Below are 24,439 nucleotides of genomic sequence, written 5' to 3'. Positions count from 1 at the left end.
TGTTCTTCTGGTAATATCAGTATATCCCCAGTACAACGAAAGTTGCAGTGTGGTCTAGAGGGTGTTTTTTGGTGAATGGTCAACTGAAAAACCAAACATGATAATATACATATATATATATATATATATATATATATATATAAATATATATATATATACATATATTTATATACATATATATATATATATATATATATATATATATATATATATATATATATATATATATATATATATATATATATATATATATATATATATATATATATATATATATATATATATATATATGATAGTATAAAAAAGCATTTTAACTTCCTCAGAATTATAAACACACAATAAGAAAGAGCTTTGTTGGTCAACTGTATTGTGTTTTTACCAGGTGGGGAAAACCCGTGACGCCATTGGCTTGGATGGTGAAATCGTGAATCGGCGGCGAACCATCAGCGGCCCTGTCAGTGAGCTTGTTGCAGCTGCCAGGCGTGACCAGCCAACGCCAACTGTTTTGCCCTCTCCCATTACCCAACCTGAACCCTCCTCTGTGATGGTCAATTCCTCTTCGCCAAACCCACCGTCCTCCCCCCACCCGAGTTCTGGTGGCAGTGGAAGTTCATCAGAGAACCTTCCATTTGCAGACGAAGGAAGTTTGACTATCCGCCGCCAGGGTCGAGGAGAAGCAGAAGGACAGGTAGCTATCTATGTATATGTTTGTCTTTCTTTCTATCTATCTATCTATTTATCTGTCTATCTATCTATCTATCTATCTATCTATCTATCTATCTATTTATTTACCTATCTGTGTAATGTAATGTGCTAAATTAAGTGTGCTTTATGTACTAAAATTCATAGCAAAGCTTCTGTATCTTGTAAGCTCTATTTGTGTTATTCATTTATCACTGTTGCTTGAATGTTTGTGCAAAAATAACCCCTTGTCACGAACGTATGAATTTTCCGTTAGTGTGTATTTTGTGTTTGTCTGCAGGGTGACGGGGAGGGCCCCCAGGGAGACGGGGAACCACAGGAGGACATCTCCAGGGTCGAGCCTTCTACTACCTTGAAGAGACGACCTCGCAGCTCCACACCCCACCCCGCCGGATCTGACTTCACTCTCCAGGAGTCATCCACCGTCAAAAGACGACCCAAGAGTCGCGACAAGGAGCCTGAAGGCTTCGCCGACATGGCTGCAACCAACGGAGAGCCCGTTGGGAACGGGCAGACAAACACAACCCAGCCTGTACCTTACCAGAACGACACAGGTACAGTGAAACGTCGGCCGGTTTCTGACGCTGGAGTGACGGAACAACCGCAACCGCAGCCTCAACCTCAACCCCAACATCAACCTCAACCTCAACCACAAGTGACTGCTGCTCCTCGCAGGAACAGTGCCGACCAAGGCGCTCCCGAAGGAGCCCCAGTGAGAAAACCAAAGCCTCCAGTCTCTCCGAAGCCCATCATGGCACAAATAAAGAGACAGGGAGGCCCACAAACTCCCCCACAGGCTGTGTCCAACAAGAGAGTCCCTCTGCCAGGACCTGGGACACCTGGAAGCCCAGGTACACATGTGTGGTTGTGTGTTTGAAGATGGGGATGAATGTTTGAATTACCCCATAATTAATTTCCAACAAGGAAACAAGATGATACAGGGTTCTGCCTCTCATAGCACTTTTGAGGAATTTAGATAGCACAGGCAGGATTTTTTTTGAAGTCACAGAGCTATATTTAGGTTAGAGGAGTGCTATAAACTAAAGATGATGGGTAGATGAATTAAAAAATAATAATAATAATAATTAAGTAGACCCCCACTGTACTCATGTTGCATCTGCTAAATCTCTTAGGTAGCGTGGCAGGCAATTTTATTTAGAAAACCAGGAAATCAGTTACTAAATTGCCAATGTTTTATTAGTTATGATGAGTCATTCACATTGACCTTCAGCCCAATATCTGGAATAAATCCAAAATCCAGTAAATTGATAAAGTTAAAACAAAAGTAGCTTTAGCTGATTAGAAACTATTCAAGTGATCCACCTTTAACCTGTGTTTCTCTGTTTCTGCAGTGGAAGGAAAGAAGATTCCTCCACCTGTCTCACCCAAACCTACACCCCCGCCTATGGCACCCAAACCAGCCAAGCTTATCCATTCCATGACTAGTCCCCCTTCTCCCAGCCCAGCCCCTACCCCTGCCCCCTCTTCTATCAAGCACTCTATGGTGGCCAGACAGACCAGTTCACCCCCCAATTTTCCACCTTCCAACATCCCAAGTCCACCAAATGCCAAGAGCCCGTCTTCCCAGAGTCCCCACACCCCGCAGACCCCAAACACCCCGACTACACCTCAAACGCCGCAGACACCCGCCACTCCTAGCCCGACTCCACCACCTGTCAAGCCTCCCCGCTCCTCCATTGGGGGGGTGTCAGTGGACAACAGTACGGTGGTCACAGTACCCGCCCCTGTAACACCAGACTTTGGTGTGGATTCTTTGGTGCACCAGAAACTGGAGGAGACAAGTGCGTCGCTAGCTGCAGCTCTGCAGGCTGTGGAGGATAAGATACTGCGGCAGGAGGAGTAAGGAACACACACAAGCTTAAGCACATACTGTGTCATACACTCACACACAAATACCTCCATGCATGTGCTCAAACCTCAAAACCTCATTGTGGTAAACTGTTTCAGAGAGGGTGTGGGTCTAACACTAACAGTGAGGTCACAATGTTTCCCATCAGTCAGTGTAACCATGTGCCTCTGCTCTTGTTTGTGTGTCCACAGCTCTGTGGCCGAGCAGAAGACCACGGTTAGCATCCTCGACGACATCGGCAGCATGTTCGATGACCTGGCCGACCAGCTCGATGCCATGTTGGAGTAACCATAGAAACCAGTCAGCCTGTCTCCATGGCAACGCTGCTTTAGGAGTGACTCAGATGGCACAATAGGGCAACATGCCTCTCTATCTCTCTATCACTCTCTTCTCTCTTCATTCCTCTCTCTGTCGTACTCGTCCTCCTGGAGTCCATTCGTCGCTGCTTTATAAGAAAAAAAACCTCTACACTCCTCCTCTTGCGCTAATCTGTCGCCGCTGATTATAAAAACGATGATAAAGCGGGTGGCGCAGGCCCGGACTGACATGTGGCAGAGGGAGTGCAAGAATGAAGACTGGATACAGAGAGACACAAAAAAGAGAGGATGAAAAAGGACCAAAATGACTGACATGCAGAGGAAAAAATAAAAAATAACCACCAGATGGCGGGTTGAAGAAAAGGAGACTGCAATCAATTCATGGGTCTTTTTGGAATTCCACATACACTCTTGAAGCTATTGTGGCGCACTATTAAACTAAACTAATACTGATTGAAAAAACCAACTGTGTAATGAATCATAGTATGGTATGTGTACATTCTAAGCATGGAGAGTTTATATCTACTGAAAAAGTCCTGCATTAGCACAGTAATATATATAATATACCGATAAATATGAATCTCTAGCTCTTTGGTTTGATGTCTTGGTTCTGTGTGGAATGGTGACCTCTGGTGTTGTGACGATGTAAATGAATTGGTGGAAAGATTTTTATCTGTGACCAAAATGAGACTATTTAGCCCCTGGTGTGTATGTGTGTGTGCGTTTGTGTGTGTGTGTGCGTGTGTGTGTGTGAGAGAGAGAGAGAAAGAGAGTGAGAAATGTGTGTATTTGAGCTTGTGGGTTGTTGGGTTTTCAGGACCGTATTCAGTTTCCTGCTCTGGCTGCTTCCATAAACTCTTCTTTACTTTTACTCGAACCTCTGACACACACACACATATAGTATGTTCACAAGTCTGAGAAGCACAATGACCCATGCAGCAGCTTGCACACACATGGGAGCCAGCACAGTATAACTCTGATATGAAGGGAGAAAAGCAAAGAAAGGTCACAGCAGGTTGTCTGAAAGCAGATGTGAGGTTTTGTGGATAAAGTTTTGGAAGGTTTAAAAAGCTGTTAAAAAGAATGTCACTCTGAAGCAATGCAAGGTGGAGGTAATTCTAGTGATATGTGATGGAGTGCATATCAAACTTCAGGTAACCCAAACACTTGACAGATTGGTACGTTTATGACTAAAATTCACTGACCTATTCTGTTGATTCATTGGCAGTGAATCCTTAAAGGTCTGACTTCTAAGGCTGGCCACACACTAGAGAGAGATCATACAAGCTTTAGTGAGATCTCATGACTGTGGAGTTGTTCCCACAAATGTTAAAGAGGGGTATTATGTTTTTTCCAACATTATAAATTAATAATGCTGGATGACCATACTAAGTGTGAACATTTTGTTCTAAAAAGATCTTCACGAGACCTGCTTAATTGACGAGGTCATTACACAAAGATCTCCAAACTGGAAAAGTGGGCCTCAAACCCCAAGGTCTGGAGTCTTAAAGAGACATCAGCTTAAATTAAGTGTTTGTGAGAAAAATAGTTTGTTTTTCTTTGAGCTGTAAATCATGTAAAACTACTACATAGGCACCAGAGGGACAATGTGAATGCTAAGAAAAAACAGGCACAATACCTCCTCTTTAAGTGTGATGTCTAGCGGTCTTGCAAAGTCATTTAGTTTGTGTGATCCAAAGACTGTCATGTTAAAAATTGGTCTGAACTGAATATGGTCTCCCCAGGTCAGCTAGTGTGTTGCCAGCCTAACAAAGGATAATCTTTTAAGACCTTTTAAAGTAGGGATACGTTGTTTCAGTTTCAATTTTTCTCAATCAATACCATGACTTGGGCTTGCACATATAAAAATCTGGTCCTTATCAGTGATAAGAATTCAAAAGTCCCTCATGTAACAAAACAAAAGGTTTTAAAATGATAGGAACTTAAAAATAATCAACTGCAAATAAGTTTTTAAGAATTGTAAAAAAAAAGATAAGCCCAACAACTTAACCAACTGCCTAACTTCATGAACTCTATTCGACGCTGGTCATAAGCAATGTCTTCCTAAAGCCAAAACTAGCTCTCTTAAGGACTAGTCCTGCACCAAGTGATGACGTGCAAGTTCAGGAATGTGGAAATGGCATTTTTACAGTAGAATACTTTTCAGATCAGGGTTACAGCTGCTGGGCTCTTAAAGGTTGCCTTACCATGCTTTTACCCATCCACTTCACACTATTTGGACTAGAAGAAGCCTTGCACACCACATTTTGCAGGTGTAATTTGTGGTTGCTATAGCACTTAACTCTATCAGATAGCAAAATCCTATAAAACAGTTTTGGTCCAAATAAAAATATGAATTATAATCTGTGTCAAGATTATAAAAAGTCAATTACAAAAGCACCACAACCCTCTAAGTGGTCAAGTATCCTATTTTCCTAACTTTTTTGTCTCACACTCTCCGTAACACCCACCCCTTGTTGCCATGACAATCTACATGACCTCCACCACCTTCACTGACATCACCATGGTAACTTCACGGTGTGTTGCTTTTATTAGTTTGTTCTTGGGATGGAAAGCTGTGAAGCTGGATAGTTAGTTTTAATTCTTGAGTCCATCAGAAACAGGCTCCAGCAAGGTGCAAAACTACATTACCCATAAGCACCTCAATCCATTCAAAGAAAATCAAGGTTTCCCAGTCCCATAGCAGCCAGCCTATTTATATAAATAACAAAGAAATCAGAGAAAAGTTCTGGTATTTAACTATGATCACATAGAGATTATATATATGGATATTTGCAGAAAAAAAGTGTATTTATGATGTGTGTGTCCTGAAGACTATTTTTCAAAGTAAACAAATCTAATCTGAGTGTTGAATCAGTTTGCTTCTCCATGCTTCGGTGGTCCAAGCTGATGTATCATTGTAGGATACCATGTTGGGATATTTGCAGGAAGTGTTTTCTTTCTTTTTCTTAATTTTTTGTGTGTACATGTGTCCAGATGTGGCGATGTGTATAAAATAAAAGTGGATCTTTGTTGTTCTGTTTTTATTATTTTTGTATGATTTTAAATGCAATGCTCTGTTTTGTTTTTACTTTGAAACATGTGCCTTGCTTTGTGATTTTGGTCAGAATACAATACAGTAGATGGGTATGTGGAAAAAAAACATGGGGTTCTCTCTCTTGTTCTGTCTTGCCTTGTTATTAATGAATCTGCTGCCCCTTCCCCAACATAACCAATGAGATGTGGTACAAAGCATCAAATCTTAAAACCTCAACAAAGCCCATATAATCATAAGTGATGATATCCTGCTGTTCTGTTACCTGCAATTAATGTTTCAAATCAAATTGTGCTTATTGAGTCACATGAGACAGCTGCATTTTTACACTTCACATGATTTGCAGAGAGCTAGCTTGAGTTAGCCTAGTTTTGATTTTCAGAATATTAAAGGAGGTCAGGACCTTTCTTGCCAAGAGTTAAACTAGAATTTTGATATCACTATATTAAACGTTGAGATGAGGCTACTGCTAGCCAGAGGTTTGCCTTTCTGCATTAAGCATAAAAGTTTAAAATAAGGTAAAAATTAGCAAGCTGGCTATCACTGTTACAATCTTACTTATCATTTTAACTGATAATAGCAAAACTATCAGTTAAAGTCAATTTGTTGACTTTTCTTTTCTTTTTCCCTGTCCCTTTGAAAAAGTTAGCTTAGCTGAGTCGTGTTTCCAGAGTGTAAGCTAAACTAATTTTGCTAGCTGTAACTTTTGCATTAGAAATTCAAAAGCATTAAAGCAGTTACTTCCAATATTATGCTTCCCTTGTTTGAAGCTGGATGGGAAAAAAAAACCAACAGTCTCATGCCTGTAATAGTTAGTGTAAAGCTTATGTCGGAGAAACTGATTAGCATGATTTAGCACTTAGCATTAAGTTTAAACAGAGACCTCTGAGCTGGTATAACGACTGACAATACTGTTTATGACTTGAATTTGTATGAAAACTTGAATGTACTCATTTTTTCATCTTAAATTTGGAAAAAAAGGGGTTAGTCCATTATTTTTCCAAGTGCTAATGCAAATCTGTGCTAACCCTTTGCTAACAGTGGCTTTTCAGACAGTGTGTTGTCATTCTTTTCATCCTTAACTCTGCAAGAAAACCAATAACCTATTTCTGTTAAAATAAGGCCTCAATGATCACAACACATCAACATATAAGTTCAGTTTAGGTGTTTAAATAAATCAAAATGAATATTTTCATCCTCTGTAGGAGGCCAAATTAACAATTTTTAAGTGCATCAAATTATTCCAGCTTTATCTCTCAGTACACTTCCAAATCAGAATCTAGGAGTTTTGTGTATCTCAGCACCTGAATGCTTGGTGAGACATTTTCAGCAGATAAATACCCTGACACAGACCCTAGAGGCTAATGTTTTATCTCTTGATTCCACAACACACATACCTGAACGTCCTTACCTCACAGCTCACACAGAGACCGACTTGTGTTTTGAACTCAACCCTAACGTGTAACACTCTCATTCCTGCTTCTGGTCTCATTTTGGTCATTTTTTTTTCATGATGGAATCATTACTTCTAACTGTTATTGGCATGTTGGGATTGGGGTCAAGCTACGAAGGTGACACAGCACAGATGGTGTAAAAAAAAAAAAAAAAAAAGCAAAACACAGATGGTCAAAAAATGTGGAGCAAAAGTACTGTTCCTTTTTTTTAACAAAAGAAAAGCCAAGCTGTTTCCTTTTTTGATTTTCCGCCTGTGCTTATCTGAACAGATACCAGACTGGTGTCTCCTCTGCTCTGCAGTGACTGTATATGAATGCTTGAGAGAGGCAGCGTGTGTGTTATGTGTTGCTCTGCTATTAACAGTATGAAACCTGTGTGTGTGCGAATGTGTGTGTGTGCGCGTGTGTTGTGACTGGACATTGGTGTGCTTGCAGTGACTGCATCTTATGGCGATCTGCTCTGAATAAATAAATGTTCTATACAAACTGCATCGTCCTCAGTTTCCCTTTATGATGTGAACCCTGTATTTGCAAGGTCTTCCTCTAGGGGGCGGCATAGGACTGCACTTGACTCCACAGCCTTGTTGACCTCACTCAGGTGTGTTTCCTTTAACTTGGTCATGAAGAGCTTTTACTTCACTTCAGAAAAATTGTTTTTTTTTGCATTAACTTGATTGCTTTTTCAACGAGAGGTAGATGAGAAGAGTCATAAATGAAGCTGTTACTATAATGTTATGATAAACGATTGTTTGTCTTAGCTCAGCAAAAAGACTGGAAATAGATTTTCTACAGATCAATTAAAATAAGTAAGTAAAGATTTTTTATTATTGTCTTTTTGAATCAGTCAGTAAGTGTAGGGGGTCGCTAGTCTCCAGCATCACTGTTTTGGGGGTTGCAGGCTGATAAATAAGGGAACGTCTGCCATGCAGCATCAGTGAGAATAGTAGAAAGTTCAGTTAGAATAAAATAAATCAGATCAACAATTTCAAAGTGTACAACAGTTTAATTGATCAATGATCAACTCAGGCTTACATGATTACAAGTATACAAGAAATCACTGAAACTGTGACCAGTGAAGACACTTCTCTCTTAAAATAACTTTCTCATCAAGGCGGCTGTAAGTAGTGGTCAGATCTGCGTTGAAATGAAGGCAAAACTTTATTCAACATCTGTAAAAACTTTATCGAGCCCATGCTTGTGAATTTAGATGGATTCAAATGCTCTTATGGATGGAAAACTACACTCCCAGGAGATTCTAGTACTTTTTTTCAACCCAATATGGGTCCTGAATCATGTTTAAGAACACTGGATTCTGTGGCACTTCTCTCTGTTTCTGCTTCTGGGAGTTTTAAGGTTAATTACACACAATCATCGGCTTGCTTCTGCTGTAAGCCCGCTGTGTGTGTACTACAGTCATTAAACAACAATCAGTTAATTTGTGGTTGTGTTTCAGCCTAACTAGCTGAGGTCAGAGAGGATCAGAGAGGGGAGGAGGGTCAGACAGAGGAGAGAAAAAGACAAGTCGACGCAGTCTGTGCTGGCTTTCATGCTCACATATGGCACTCATTGGGACACACTCACACATACACGACGACAGACGTGCTCATGCGCACAGACGCTCCTCTCCTCTCCTCTCCCTCCTGGTGTTTATGTAGGCCAGTGTGAGTCATGGTCACTGGCACACATCCAGGCTCGGCACTATCTGTTTTATTTTACACAACTGTACAACTGTGGAGTGGCTCTGAATACAGCTCTATCATGGCACTAGTATAAAACTTAGTAAATCTATAGAAATGTCATTCTCTTTAACCAACTAAAAGAGGATTTTATGAAGGCTGGTTTCACAAAGCTGAACTGTGTGACCATGTGAGTGAACTAGAAGGGAGGAAATGTGTCAACTCAGTTATTATCATAATAAAGAGACTGCTGGTTCAAAGGTGACAGTATATTCCAATTTTAGGTTGCATCCAAGCTGGGCAACAGAAATATATGAGGTTATCTTTTATCTCTATTTCATGGTGTCATTACTTTCTCTTCTAGCTGTTTAACTTACCTTTTGGGTTCTATAAACAAATCTTCACGCTTTGTCGAGCATATCAAAAACGAACTGAAACCTGTTGTTGCCTTTCATTTTAAAGTAGTGGCAACAGATACTGAGCGGGAGGATTCACAGATTACAAATCAATGTGTTAGTGTTCTTGGGTGCACAGAGAAAGTGAAAAGGATCTGAAACGGCTTAAAACCTAATTTACATTCAGTAACTGGATATGTTTCCTTTCCAACAACATCATTTCTTTGCATCTTCAAAAAGATTAGATGCTGCCAATTTTCCCTCAACATTTCTAAACATTCGTCAATGTGTAGTGATGCAGTAACTACGTATCTATACGCACACTGACTCAAAGACTTGACAGTGCTCACCTGAAAGTTCAAACACCAGACTTGACTGAGTGCTCATCAAACTGGATGAACAAAGTGTACCAAGTCTGAAAAAGGTGTTCCAGCTTTGTCAGACAAACATTTCTCAAAATTCAGTCTTTGGTGATGATAAATGAAGCTCAAATGTTGAAAATAAAAAAAATAAGATCTGTGCCTTTAAACCTGGATCCAAATGAATCGTCTCGCCAAATTGTCTACTGCAGATTTTTATGTCTTAACTTCTGACCGTGGTCTGAAAGCACATAGAATAAGAACAAGTACATCGTACAGTACAGTTTGACCATAACACTGCTGCTGCTGCTGCTGTATTTAGATAAAATATAACCCCATCCCAACTTTTCTTCTTATGATGTTTAACATGTGAAAATATGGATTGAGATTGAGTCCTATGATGACCCATGTTTGTGAAACCGGCCTTCATCCGTGGGTGTGTCAGCAGGAAGTAAAGCTTTCACTTCCTGCTCTGGTTATTGACAACAGCGTCCGGTTAATCAGGGTTTTGGTACAGAGCGGCGCAGCTGTAAGGCAGCTTGTCATAGTTTGCTCCATAATGCACTGATAAAGTGGTCACCAGGAAGCGTGACCTGGAGTCGATCCAGATGATCAGGGTCCAAGTGTCGGAGTGTTTGTTTGAAGTTTAAAAGGACTGCAGGCGATGCAAGAGTTTGGATTTTTGAGGAGGAAATTGTTATTGGTCTGGCGCCATCAAGTCACAATCAAAGAAACTGGAGAGGAGGATGAAGTCATGTGTTGTGTTGTGTTACCGTACAGAGTCCATTTGACATAAAAATAGGAGTAAAGCTGGACTCCTGCAGGGGAGTGTTTGCTTAGCAGGTCCACACCTAAAAAAAGACGGAAAAAGGAATTATTTCAAAGATCTAACGAGTGACATAACAATACACCCAAAAGTTCTTTCATTTTGAAAAATGATTTTTTTTTAACTCCTGCTCTTTCCAGTGGGTTGTGTTTAATGTGTGTGTCCTGTCTGGAAAGGCAGTTGTGGATGAAAGATGAAGCACAGATGACACAGAGATAGATGTGCAGTGATGGAGAGAAAATCTTTGGTACCTTGACGGTGCTGTCCACAGCTCCAGAGAAGAGGCGCCCTCTGGAGACAGCTAGAGCTGTGACACTGCCCTGATGTCTGAGCAGAGTCTGGGTGCAAATCATGTTGTCCATGCTCCACACCTTAGAACAGATTCAAAAAACGACCATAGGTTAACATTACATGCTAACCAATCTCCTAAAGAGTAAATTGACTTGTACTTGTGTAGTGCTTTTCAGGTGTTTCAGAGAAAAGAAAATCAGCCTGCTTGTCAAGTTTCTTGAAATAAAAAATGTCTTAATACAAGAAACTAAATAAGATTTTTTTCTAACCCCATTTGCAGATAGTTTTTATTTAGTTTAAGTTTAAGTCCAGTTTTACTAGGAATAAGAACAATCTTGTCATCCACACTTCCTCCATCACTCTTTTTATTTAAAACCTCTTCCTGTACTCTGAGAGGATTGACTGAGACACAGAAAGGACAAACTGTTCATCCTCACCCTAAGTGAGCGGTCGTAGGAGGCGCTGAACACTTTGGTCTGGTCCGGGGTGGAGATGACAGCAAGAGCATAAACTGTCCCCACATGGCCGGTCAGTGTCCGCACCTGCTCCTTGGACTCGATGTCCCACACCTTGAGAGGAGACATACCTTCATTATCATTATCATTATCGTCATCGTCATCACATAGAAATGCAAGTCACAGCTGTTATAGGTTAGTTCCAGTCTGAAGAGCCAAAAACGACCTCATGCCCTTTGAGAAAGGGTGAGACGCTTTGGCAGGAGAGTGAAATCAAGTGAAATGGAAATAAATTTTAAAAAAAAAGGTCAATCATATTCACTCCGTGTGTGTTTCTGTGTGTCTTCTTACATGGATGAGGTTTTCATAGGTGCCGCAGACAATGTGATGGTTGGTGACGGCGATGGAGTAGACGCTGCCCCCGCTGGTCTGCAGGACGTGAACACACTCCAAAGACCGGATGTCCCAAATCTGACGGATAAAGAAGTGATTAAAAAGTTGACTGGTGCTGAAAACAGTTACGGTTGTTTCAGCTAAGTGTTGCTCTGCTGTGAGTACCACACAGAAGTACCCCCCCCCCCCCCCCCCCCCCCCCCCCTTCCCCAAAGACTCTCCCTTTTTCTTTGCAGTTGCTGCCCCCCCCTCCCTTTCTGCTCTGCAGGCTCCCAGAGGTATTCATTAGTGACCAACACTGGCACACACAACACATAAGCACAGACAGAGATGCTCATGCAGAAACAGGGGGAACTTTAATGGTGACTGTCAGACGGAGACACAGAGTCCTTTTTCATAGAGAGGACAGAATCCAATTACTGGAGACAATGTGGCCCAGCAGTTATCACTACACACAGAATCTCACACAGACAGCAGCAGCAATTACTATTGTAGAACTTGTGCTAAAACTCACATTGTGGTCAGTGGTGACAACAACCATAGCACACACAGTTAAGTCTTAGGCTGTTTCCATACCACCTACTACATACTACATGTGAATGTAGTATGTAGTAGGCACTGCATACTGCCTACTGCTTTTGCATGAAGTATGTAGTATGACTGTTCTGTTGGGTCTGTTTTGTAGCTTGCTACCCTGGTTTTAAGTTTTGGAAGGCAGCACTACAGCTGATATGTATATATATATATATATATATATATATATATATATATATATATATATATATATATATATATATATATATATATATATATATATATATATATATATATATATATATATATATATATATATATATATATATATATATATATATATTATTATTTTTTTTTATTTATTTATTTATTTATTTTTTTACCTTTATTAAAAAAATGTACAAAACAAACTATGGCTACTTCATGACATTTTAGTTATTTTGTCAATCATACCACAGCAGAAACATTATATTTGATTTCTAATCTTACACCAAAAGTTATATCATTTATTTTTAAAAATTTGGAAGGGATAGGCTTTTTATTTTTACGGCTGGTGGGAAAAGCACTTCCATATAATCCACGTATGGTTAAAGAAAGGTAATCATAGGTTAATATGGGCTTTAATGAATTTGCAGAAGTGAACAACTCTTTTACAACTAGAAGTGACAAGATTAACCAGTGTTTTTTTCTCATCACTTCACTTTTATCTCACAGACCATGTCACGTTAATGTTGTTGTGTTGTAGTTATAATGCTGCCTCATTCCAGTAGATGGCGGTAGTTTACCAAAACCTGCCACACGCATTGATTGCGCTGTGCATTGTGGGAAACAGCATACCAGGTGGACTAGTCTGTTGCATACTGAGAAATTTTCCTGAATCAGTGGGACATCCGGGGATTTTTGGCATACAGCAGATTTTGCAAGTTTTCGCTAACAACTTCTACATACTGAATATTGGCCAAAATAGTAGTCACTACTAGTGTAGTAGGCAGTTTGGAAAACAGCCTTAGTGAGAGTTGTTAACCTATAAGGAGAGTTTTAAACATAATGGATAATAATTAGAGAACTGATATAACGAGGATGTATGTTTCAATAAATGGTGTAACATTTAGTTTTTGATTACTTTTATCCTCTCAGGGTGGTCAAACAAGATGACGACTTAATACAAAAAAAAGACAAGTTATAAGAGACATACTATGCCTTTAACAGTATGTAAAATAAGTGAATGATGGACTTTGGTTTTATTGATTCGTAGCTGCAGCCCTATCTCAAACAAATTCTTCATTCTACTTTACAAACATTAAAAAATGATCATGCATGAATTCCAGCTGTGGATTCACAAACTATAAACGTCTCTGCACTCGTTCCACCTACCTTGATGGTCTGATATGATCCACTGTACAGGTGGTTCTGTGAGGCCACCAGTGCTCTCACCCAGTGATTCAGACCAGTCAGCTCTTTCTTCAGCTTCAGCTCTGTTCCCACTATGTCCCACACCTGGAGACAGAAGAAAAACATTCATTAAGATAATAAAAGCTGAAATAAAGAGAAAAAGTTCATGTTAGGCTGGTTTGTGTATTACATGAACAGTTTGCTTTATTGTCTTTTTGAATACTCATTTAACACGGACACACAGGTTTTATTAAACACAGCTGTGGTGAACTGTAGTGCATGATGTCACAGGACTGAATAAAGCAAAGCTTGAAGACAGAGGAGGTGGGGGCAGTGTTAAGTCTGGTAAGAAAGGAAAGTCCCTGTGTTAAAGGACTGACATCACACACACACACACACACACACACACACACACACACACACACACACACACACACACACACACACACACACACACACACACACACACACACACACACTCAACACACTCACAGCTCCACAATCACCTCTTCCCTGCTTTTGCTCTCTAACCATGGCAACAAAGTAAAGTCCACAGACAGTGTTTCTTAATAATCTGTGTCAAAAACCAAGGATCACTTTGAGTAGATTTTATAATTTAAATTTGCTAAACTGTCTTATGAGCCATATACACAGAAAAATAAAAGGTGTTAGGTTGCAAAACAGAAAACCTCACAAGGCTGTTTAGAGGTTTATGACTGGCCTTAAAGTGACCTGTGAATATTCCGTGACATATTACCTAGAAACCAAAGTGGGAACAATAATTCACAGATATGTGTCATCAACAGTCATCTTAGAACTTGAAGCCTAATGTTTGAGCAGACAGTTTTCATACACACACGCTGGATGATATGAAATGTTCACAGCATTACCTTAATGGCCTTGAGGGAGCCGCTGAACAACATGTTGTGAGAGGAGACCAGCGTGCACACAGGGTTGTCATGGGCACGAATAGTATTGACTTTCTGCAGGGTCTGAATGTCCCACACCTACACAGAATTTACCGCAGCAACACAGACATTGTGTGACTTGAACGGTGCATTTTTCATGTTATGCAGTTCTGGTATTGCAAAAAGGAAGCATGAAGTGAGCTGTACTTACGATGATGGTGCAGTCTGCAGAGCCGCTGTAGAGCCTGTTTCTATGGAGACAAAGAAAAAAAAAAAAAGAGTCATCGTTCGGCCTTGCTTTGGGGAGGAGGATGGTCTTTCCCAGATGCCGTGCAAAAAATGATTGTGTTTTTTTCTTACCCTTGGATACACAGAGCCAACACAATGCCATCATGACCCTCAAGGGTTTTTTGACACTTGTAGGTGGTGCAGGTATCCCAAACCTGAGAGGGAGACACAATGTTCAGTGATTTTTTGCAAAGTCTTAAGATTCGTCTGTTATTCTAAATATCAAGTACAAAACTAGTTTGTGGAAAAATTATTTCAGCATCTCTGGAAGTAAGAGGGAGTGGGCTGCATCGAGACCAAATATAGCACTGTTCAGAGACTGGTGTGGGTGTATGGAACAGGTACTTTTAAACAGATTGAATCTGGGAAGCCACATTTAAATCATACGTCTAAAACTCTTTCAAATCAACAGGGGGTCTCAAATGGCAGAAATCTGAAGCCGTGCTGCCATGTTTTCTCATTTCCTTGTCTGTGTGTTGATATTACCTTGATAGTCTTATCTGAAGACCCAGAAAAGAGAAGGTCACCAGTGGAGTAGACACACAAACACCAAACGGGACCCTGGTGACCAACAAATGTCCCCTTGCATTTGAAGATCTGCTGGGGGTCGTATGCTGCACAAAGACAGAAATATATGTTCATAATACTAAATCTGTCTAGGTCTGTTTTTCTTAGTAAGGTAGTGAATTAAAAAAAATGAAGGTTGAAAAGGCAGACACTTACAGCCCAGGATCCCCATGTTGAGCCTGGCATTGATGTGAGACAGCTCATCCTGTAAGGACAAACAATTTGCTGTCACCAGGGTTCTTTCTACCCACATGCAAGTGATGATCAATAGAAAGTTGCACAAGAGCTGAGGTTTTTGACGTCTTTTGAAAAGTGCACACACACACTTACATTAAGCATCGAGGCATCCCTGCGGAACTCCATCAGGTCCTCACTTAGTTTGCTCTGGTTCTCATCCAACACATCTGAAAGACACACACAGGCACTGTAACTTTTTAAACTTCAGAGAGAAAAGAAAAGTTAGGACACAATGAATCATTTGTAATCCTTGTGGGATTATGAATGTTTATATGCTAATAAGAGATGCAAGACTTCCTGTATAGTAGTCCCACAAGAACACATTTACATAATTTTATGACTCATTCTGGGAATCAAGTAATCCAGCTGCATCAAGGGGATTGAGAGAACCAGCATTAGACAAGAACATACATCTTTTTTTTTTGTTATTTTTTTGTTTTACCAAATTTGAGCTCCAAGTTCTTCTCCAGCTGATCCAGCTTTTCTGACAGTTTTCCCAACATGGAGCGCAGGAAAGCAATGTCTTGATCCTTTTGGGCAAGAGTCAGCTGCATCTCATGGAACCTTTACAAGATCAAAAGTCAGATTAGATACATGCTCAGAGAGACAAAACTGATGATGGCTGTGTGATGTTGATCTAACAAGAATCTGGGATGGTCACCTGTCATCAGTCTGCTGCAGAAACTCCTTTAGACCCTCAAATTTACACACCTCCAGGTGAGTTTCATATGTGTCCTGGTTACCAATGAATGTACAACTGTTAAAGAAGAAAGAAGGATATGAAACTTTGAGTGTAACTGAGCACATTTGTGACCCTGGGCATGAAAAAAATTTACTAAACAATAAAGTCTGACATGAAAACAAGTGTGTCGCCAATAAAAGAAGCTGTTTTTAAATGTTTTTTTATCTTCACCCGTATTTCGAGTGTGGACATTTGATATGTTCACATTCTTTAAGATGAGCCTCAAGGTTCATGGTAAGCAGTGGAGGGCAGGAGGGGTTGTTGGGGCAGCGGACTGGCCTGTAGTCACAGCTGGCCTCATGTTCTCTTTAGAAATAAGAAATACAAGGTAAAAGGTCAGAGCCTAGTGCTTTGTGGAATGACATTTCACATAAAGAAGGAGAAGCTGTGGAGATAAATCATTGTATCTGTCCCTCATTCTGTTATCCTTACTTGCGTGTGGAGAGTTTGATGGTGAACGGGCAGCCCAGTGGGTCCACCTCGAACGCCCCAGGTTTGCCAGCCACAGTGGAGTTGGAGGATGCAGCAGCACCTGCACTGCCTGCTGTGGCCCGGCAGCCGTATTTACAGTGAATGAACAGCTCCCCAATCTGTTCGGCCACAGCGATGTTGTTCACTACAACTGTTAGCTTAGCTGCATCCACAGGGCACTTGTCTGTGTGGACAAAGCATCAGAAGGATATCACTAACCACGTATTTCACCTCTAACTGACTCATCTAAATGGAACGTAGCCATGGTTGACGTAAGTTCTGCCACCTTTGTATAATAACCGGGATCTTTGCTGTTAAACACATTTCGGTCTTACCTGAAGTCAAGGCACATCGTCTGCAGAAGGTGTGCTGAGGAAAGAAGAAAAAACAGATTGGATTAAAAAAAACTGAAAAGATTTTTGAAGACATAATAAATAGGGATTAAGAGAAGATGTATGCAAAAAAAGAGGGGATGGATAAAAGTAAGGGCTGGGACTAAAAGAGGGAAACTCACCCCACATGTTGTGATAACGGGATCCTTGAAGACATTACAGCACAACTGGCAGCAAAGTTTTACTGATGGCTGCTCGGCAAACACCTGGGGCTCCTGAATAAAAAAACACACATACACTTAGAAGCCCATTTAGTGTTTTGTTGAGTTTCAAAGACTGAAATTTCAGAGAAACACATTTGTGATACTTATTCTCAGTGCATCATACCGTGTCCTCCTCCTCTTCATGCAGGGAGAAAGTGGAACGCAGAGACATGTTGGACTCAGAATGAAGAGATCGGACTGAAATTGCGGAATCAGACCTCCGAGGAGTCCCAATCGGAGGCTGATGAGACGACAAGGTGGGATAAAAAGGTCATAAACCATTCATATTTAAAGTAAAAAAATAAAAGTTAAAGGATTTGGGTTCATACCATTCCATCATCATCATCCCGAGGAGAGTAGGTAAGAGTGCTTGAGGAGGAGGGAGTTCTTCTGTGTGTTTTGTAGTTGCTGGATGCTTCTGCTATGAAAATAAGTAAAATAAGTACCTGCAGTAATAGAAAAGAAAGAGTATCCAAAGAAAAATAAAGTTTAGAGGGTGCATTTGTGTTACCTTTGGTTCCAGCAGCTACAGCTGAGAAGGTAGGGCCAAATGAGGCCTCCATCCTGCTCTTCATTCCATCAAGCATGGTTGGATCAAAAGAGATGGGAACAGAAAATTGGTCACAAAACAAAAAGAGAAGAAATGATGTCACAGATAACCACAATAATCTATGTTTCATAATAATGACTTTTTGTCCTGTATTTGTGTCCCTTACCCTGCTGGAGTCTGCTGGAGGGTGGCGGGACTGCTGGGGTTGGTTTCTGTGGTGCCTGTTCCTCCTTCTGGGAATCTACTGAAGGGATGTGTTTATCTCTGCTCGTAACCAAAAGTACACAATCAAACGCAGGAGGAAATGCTAGCAGCTGGCTGGACGGCTAGGCCTGGGGAGAGAGAACCAAACAAGGAGGCGATCAGAGAAGATATTACGTAAGGAAGAGAAGTATGGGGTAACAAAGTCCTCTATCTCAACTGTTTACTGTCCGGATGAGGAAGAAAGCTCAGAGCATAAAAGTATGTGGTTCCAATCCTCTTTTCTTTCAGCTTGAGGCTCTGAGCTTAAGGAAGCTCTACAGAGTCCATCTAGCAACTAAAAGTGTGTCTAAGAAGTTTTCAACCTTACAAAAAATAAGTTTGACTTGATTTGATTTGATATGGAGAGCCAAAGACAAAATGTAAGAAATGTCCAACTTCCTGCAGCTGATGAGCAATTCACAGCATTTCCTCAGCCAAAGGTTTAGATGACACTGGCTGTCAATAATGACAATAAATGTGAAGTAACATGCCAGTAGCATACCACAGAGAGATCCAATACATGCCAATGGCCACCCTAGCAGCAAACTGTTTGCCACACCACATGTCGCTAACTCCTACCAAATGCTACGTGTCCACCAGCATATGGCATTGCTTTCTACAATCTTATACTAAGACATGCCATCAGCTAAGTTTCAATCACAGTTCTGCCTCTTTACCTTGCTCTCTGTCTCAACACATCTATCATTTAGCAATGTAAACAAGGGTTTTTGCCTTGTGATTAGACAAATAGGTCAGATCACAGCTGCAAACAGTTTCATGTCAGGTTTGTTTTGGTGAAAGTTGTACAGGGGGGAAGGGGGTTCCCCTCTTCCCGACCCTGTGCTGTGGGAATACTGTTATTAATGAGACCCTGGGTGATTTGCCTCTGACTCATGATGCACAATCCCTGCTGAATTCAGGATAACGCTGGCCAATAATTCTGATCGTGATTCAACAGAGAAAGACAGAAAAAAAAAACACACCCACACTTGGCCCAAGAGGCTACAGTAATGCTTTGAGGCGGTATGTAAGAAAACTGCATCGTGGGAGTTTCACAAATGTTTTATATAGAAGTTTGACCTACTTTTCTGTTTTCATGCACAGGATGCAGTTTTAGTCTAAACAGCAAAGGAGATGAAATGTGATGATTGAGATTATGCACCTGGGATGTTCTTGTTACCTATTTATAGCAAGAAAGTGAGACTTATTCAGTCAACTGTGAATCATGCAGGAAGTTCAAAGTTTGTTGGCACTGTTAGTTAATTATCAATTTAAAAAAGATGTTTTTTAGCATTTGGCAGCAAATGCATGAAATATATTTGTTGTGATGTGGGTAAATGTTTTCATTTCAGGACTTAGTGAAATTTACCACATCGTTATGTGTAATCTAGTTCCTCTTTGCTTAAATATTTCCTCTTTTGTGAGAAGCTTGAAATGTTCATTGAACTCAATGAACTAATTAGGAAAACAGCATCAGCTTAATGCAGAAAGATACTATGACCTAACTAGATTTCCTTTATTATTACTGACTGCAAATATGCATAACAGAACCACGCACTTGTGATGTCTTTCCACTTGTTGAGTTAGCAATCCTTCCCTTTGGGGCACTGACACACAACTAAGAAAGAATAGACACATTACAGCTGAGTTTTAATTCTAACAGACACCGTAGAAAGTGACCAACATCGACAAACACCCAGGGTACAGCTATGAAGCAGACAGGGAGGGAGCAACTCACAGACAAAGGGAAGAGGAAGAAGTGACAGCCAAAATGCAGTGAAGCGGACAATTAGATTCTGATGTAAACACAGAGGTATGCAAACTGTCAGCTCACATGGTAACGGGCTGCAGAAACTATCCAGGACCCCTAATCCCCTCCATCCAGCGTCACTGTCTGTTTTCACAAGCCAAGAGATTCCCGTAAAGAGAAGGGGGGCGGAACACACACGCACACACACACACTCCCTCTTTCTCTCTGAACGGGCTAAAGTTAAATACTGACAGCTAGCTTGCCAAATGTTCAAACATACCTGTACAACTGACATATATCAAGAATGTTAACAAATACATGTACAGTTTGTAGGCAGCTGTGCCCCTGTCACTGCCAGTTAAGACACAATAATGAGCTAGCTAAAGTGTCTTGTTTGCCAGGTTAAGTTAGCTAATGTTACATTTCCTATTAGCAATCACTGCTGTGAGCGGACTATGACAAACTCTGCCAACACAAACAGAACATCGAAATCATTTCATACGCAGAATGAAAACTACACGAACAAAACCTTGATTCCAATTTCTGCTCTTACCATTATTCATAAACAGCGCAGCTCCAAGTCTGCAGACGAATTCCTAAATCTTCCCTTGCTTCTCCCCCCTTTTGCTCTCCGCTTCATGTACACACATCTGAAACGCCGCAGTGTATTGTGGGACTCGTAGTTAAAGCCTTGGCTCTGTCGCTCGAGACCCTGTGCTATTCTCGCTTTATTGGACTCCGCTTCCAACAATACACCTCGTGGGAACGCTATTGGTCTCTGCGCTGTCAGTACATTCCGCAAACCAACTGCAAAGCTCGCTATTTCCAATTTTATCCACATTCGCTACGGAAATGAGTCGTATTGGTTGAAAGGAGTGACCGAGCCATCATGCGACAACCACCATCACGTTTAACGGTGGGTGCACGTGCACCGTGGTGTGATGTGGGGAGATACTTTCCACCAACACTTAACCGTCCGTGGAAAATACTATCAGAGGCCTTTGCGGAGATACATGCGTGGATGAGATGCATCGGTATGACACCTTTAGGAACAAGTAAACCGTTTCACACTATTGGCAAGGTGTGGTTTCCCTTAAAGTTAGTATAATTTAACGTTTATTAAAATAAACTATATATGGCTTACAAAAAAAATCATTGTTTCAGATATTATTATTATTGTTATTATTATTATTATTATTATTATTATTATTATTATTATTATTATTATTATTATCGTCATCCTTGATTAGGCTTTGCATCTCATGTACTAGATAATATACAGCCTTGTTTCTATGAGCTTTTAAAAACGTTATATCAAATAAATTTTCATAAGCTATGATAGATAAAGTCAATTTAAAACGGAAATACAGGCATCAAAATCAGCAAAACCTTCAATATCTAAGATTTAAAAGACATTTGCTGCAACATGGACTCCAACTACCCCATTTTTACCAGAAGAGGGCGCTATTTGTTCAAACAAAGTTACTGCACTTGTCCAAGAAACCGTTATTGGTATGTCTCTTCTCTAAAAATTCAAAAAGTGAAACCTACACCTATATTGTGACTTGGAACAGTTATTTACAACAAATAATACGGGTTATACATTCTCATATACCATTATTATTATTATTATTATTATTATTATTATTATTATTATTATTATTATTATTATTATTATTATTGCTGTTGTTGAATGCAATATATAACTGTATAGATAAGATACAGGTTGAAGGTAAACTATAATGAAATGTACACCAATGAAATGTGATTTTTTTGCTATCTTATCTACATTTCTAAGTTTAAGTTCTTGAGTTCTTTTCATTTATTTTTTTTTATTTACACGGTTGCAATTTGCACTTTGAATGTCGTTATCTGCTGTGACACTAAAATTCCCCCCATGGGTAACCAATAAAAAATACTCTATTCTATTCTGTTCTATTCTGCCATGCGTTACGCCTGGGACCAAGTCTTTTCTTATCTTAGCATATGTGCACTGTTTTATCCAAATGTATCAACAGAATATAGTTTGGCCAGTTGTTCCCTGTTTTGGGTTTGGACCCCACTAAAAGGACAAAGGTTAAATCTGAGGGATCCTGGCATAATTAATACAGTAAGGTAGAAAAACGAATTTCCTTTCCTCTTTTTTTGCCAAAATAAAGGTTGGGGGCTGACAATTTTTCAGCTCTAGAAGTTTTAGGAGATGCTGATTCATTTACAGCAGGTCTTGACACCTGCCCACACTGCCAAAACTACAAAAAGCTGGTTCAGTGACCATGATATTACTGTGCTTGAATGTCCAGTAAACTTGCCTGGCCGGAACCCCTGTAGAGAATTTATATATATTAATGCAGTAATTCATGCAAAAGAAGCCCACCGCAGCCCCGCATCAGTTGTAATGTGATACACATTTCATGTGAGATGTGGCTGGAAGAGATTTCATAAACAATTTTCACATGTGGTGCTGGTGCGTGCAGCTCTGCAGCCTAGAAACAGTAGGTGCATGTGAAAGATGCCCACATGTACGCAGAGAGGGAGTGGGCTGTAAATAGAAAGAGCAGGCCTGAATGCAGCTATGAATAAGAGACGTTTTCAATACAGCTTTGTTGATGTGCAGTTACACACAAACACACGCCACACGCAGCTCAGCGTTCCATTACAGGAAACCCAGGCCATTAGTACTTTTATCTTCTTTGTATGGGACATCACTGACAAGACTCCCCTTTCCATCCCTCCCAGTGCACACACTTACAAGCGGAGCTCACCACACACACACACACACACACACACACACACACACACACACACACACACACACACACACACACACACACACACACACACACACACACACACACACACACACACACACACACACACGCAGCCAGCCCCCCCATCTCTCTGGAGCAGATGTTGTGGATGGGACCACACTGGCTTTTGATGATGGTCCAGACAGTAAAGTAGTCTCTCCACACAGAATGATTGAGCTTCAAGTTCAAAGGTCTGTCTCCTCTTTCATGCTGATAAGACGCCTAAAACAGCTGACAGTGTACAGTACAAAAAACCTACTCTCTGTACGTGCTGTGACAAAACATGTCATTGTGTCACCTCAGCTCAGTATTCATCCACAGAGCACTTGTCTCCTTGTATGCAGATAAGCATGCCTCTAACAGCTGACAGTGCTCTCACAGAGCTCTCCTGTCTTTCCTCCAACACAAACAAATATCGGAAATATTGTAATGACTCATACTAACTGTGTCTCTGCATTTTCTAGCAGCTGGAAACAGCTGGGGATATGCAGTGTGTTGCTCATCCACATTAACAGCAAGTGAGAGACTGTGATTCTGAAATATCTGAATGTATGGTGCTGTTCTTGGGCTCAGCCTCACTTCATGAAGGGAAAAGGAACAGGGTGTGCTTAAATATCAGAAAGAAAAAAATATGTGAGGAAAACCAAGACATAAATTTGAAAGGAAGGCTTCCTTTGCAAGTGCACTCATTAAAAATCCAGGATAAGAACATGCCAGAGGAACTTAATATGATTAAAAGAAGTCTTATCGTTCATTTTAAACAAACCAAAAAGAAGAAAGGATGCGACATAGGTTTGGCACGCTATGCAAAACATATAGTCTCTAGGGTGGGCTACTGGGAATCAATTCTTAACTGTGGCCCTGTGTTCAACATCATTCCCCAGTCTCTCACCAAAGATATATATATATATATATATATATATATATATATATATATATATATATATATATATATATATATATATATATATATATATATATATATATATATATATATATATATATATATATATAAATATGGCAACATTAGCTTGATAGTTTGCAAAAATCAATAATCTAATGTTGTATAGAATAGAATAGCATAGAGTAGAATGCAATATAAATAGAACTTCATTGTCATTGTAACAAGTACAACGAAATTGAAGTCACAGCAGCAATCAAGAAAACAAAAGTAATAAAGTGTAAAGAAAGTGCAAAAAGGTCCATAAGAAAATAGATGATGACAGCTTATCCATCATTCTCCAGTCAGCCAGCCTCCACCTCCACAGGGTCCAGGACTGAGCTTCTTCAACCGTCAGCTCATTAAGCCATGTCTGTGAATAGCATGATGCTACTCTGCCCTCTGGTATTCCCTCTGTTGCTGGGTTAGCACAGCTAGCTCGTCCATCTTATGGAGATAGATCTTATGTTCCCAATAATGATGGATGGAAGAACGGGTCAATGTTGTCACTTCTTAGCTCACACCTGAGAACCAGCACGTCGTCCTCGCCTCCTTCTCCTCACCTTGTGGGAAGACATCAGGCCTTCCACCAGTTAGCATTGACATGCTACAGAGAAAAAAG

General features: G+C 40.3%; 2 protein-coding genes across 15 annotated transcripts in view; one reads left to right on the top strand and one right to left on the bottom strand.

Annotated features, from left to right (window-relative positions):
• The window catches only part of caskin1 (CASK interacting protein 1), a 92,084-nt gene extending 84,210 nt beyond the window's left edge, over window positions 1-7,874 (top strand). For 5 of the 10 annotated variants that reach the window (XM_074696188.1, XM_074696185.1, XM_074696187.1 and 2 more), the window contains 4 exons: window positions 383-688; window positions 959-1,553; window positions 2,055-2,562; window positions 2,764-7,873. In XM_074696188.1, coding sequence (XP_074552289.1) covers window positions 383-688; window positions 959-1,553; window positions 2,055-2,562; window positions 2,764-2,860 — 1,506 coding nt within the window. In that variant the 3' untranslated portion in view covers window positions 2,861-7,873. Of the gene's footprint in view, window positions 1-382; window positions 689-958; window positions 1,554-2,054; window positions 2,563-2,763 lie in introns of all 10 variants that reach the window. The other 5 variants (XM_074696181.1, XM_074696180.1, XM_074696184.1 and 2 more) reach the window with 2 other exon arrangements.
• Window positions 7,875-8,401: 527 nt separating this feature from the next.
• On the bottom strand, window positions 8,402-20,779 carry traf7 (TNF receptor-associated factor 7). Of its 5 annotated transcripts, none has more exons than XM_074697010.1 (22): window positions 20,624-20,779; window positions 18,244-18,409; window positions 18,039-18,091; window positions 17,857-17,945; window positions 17,652-17,768; window positions 17,447-17,539; window positions 17,268-17,301; window positions 16,894-17,116; window positions 16,633-16,767; window positions 16,381-16,476; window positions 16,162-16,283; window positions 15,813-15,886; window positions 15,639-15,687; window positions 15,402-15,529; window positions 14,988-15,070; window positions 14,839-14,878; window positions 14,610-14,726; window positions 13,702-13,824; window positions 11,752-11,871; window positions 11,383-11,514; window positions 10,906-11,025; window positions 8,402-10,679 (listed from the first exon to the last, which is right to left on the bottom strand). In XM_074697010.1, the coding sequence occupies exons 3-22, from the start codon at window positions 18,088-18,090 to the stop codon at window positions 10,665-10,667; spliced, it is 1,962 nt and encodes a 653-aa protein (XP_074553111.1). In that variant the 5' UTR covers window position 18,091; window positions 18,244-18,409; window positions 20,624-20,779; the 3' UTR covers window positions 8,402-10,664. The 5 variants fall into 5 exon arrangements, with proteins under 5 accessions (XP_074553111.1, XP_074553107.1, XP_074553110.1 ...); XM_074697006.1 differs by having other exon boundaries at window positions 8,403-10,679; window positions 17,857-17,948; window positions 18,039-18,096; XM_074697009.1 differs by having other exon boundaries at window positions 8,403-10,679; window positions 18,039-18,096.
• Between the last annotated feature and the right edge of the window lie 3,660 nt (window positions 20,780-24,439).

The sequence above is a fragment of the Halichoeres trimaculatus genome, unplaced genomic scaffold (genome assembly GCF_033239565.1).
Source record: "Halichoeres trimaculatus isolate MK-OKI-2021-1 unplaced genomic scaffold, fHalTri1.1 fHalTri1_scaffold_20, whole genome shotgun sequence".
NCBI lineage: Eukaryota > Metazoa > Chordata > Actinopteri > Labriformes > Labridae > Halichoeres > Halichoeres trimaculatus.
Note: the sequence above shows the minus strand (reverse complement) of the source record. Positions and strands in the feature narration are given on the sequence as shown.

Coding starts and splice junctions, on each gene's coding strand:
- traf7 (XM_074697006.1), bottom strand. CDS start 18,090: ATGGAGGCCTCATTTGGCCCTACCTTCTCAGCTGTAGCTGCTGGAACC. Junction 13,825..14,609: donor GCTCCCTCAAGGCCATTAAG/GTAATGCTGTGA, acceptor TTCTGTCTCCAG/GTGTGGGACATAGTGGGAAC. Junction 11,872..13,701: donor GATCATATCAGACCATCAAG/GTAGGTGGAACG, acceptor TTTATCCGTCAG/ATTTGGGACATCCGGTCTTT.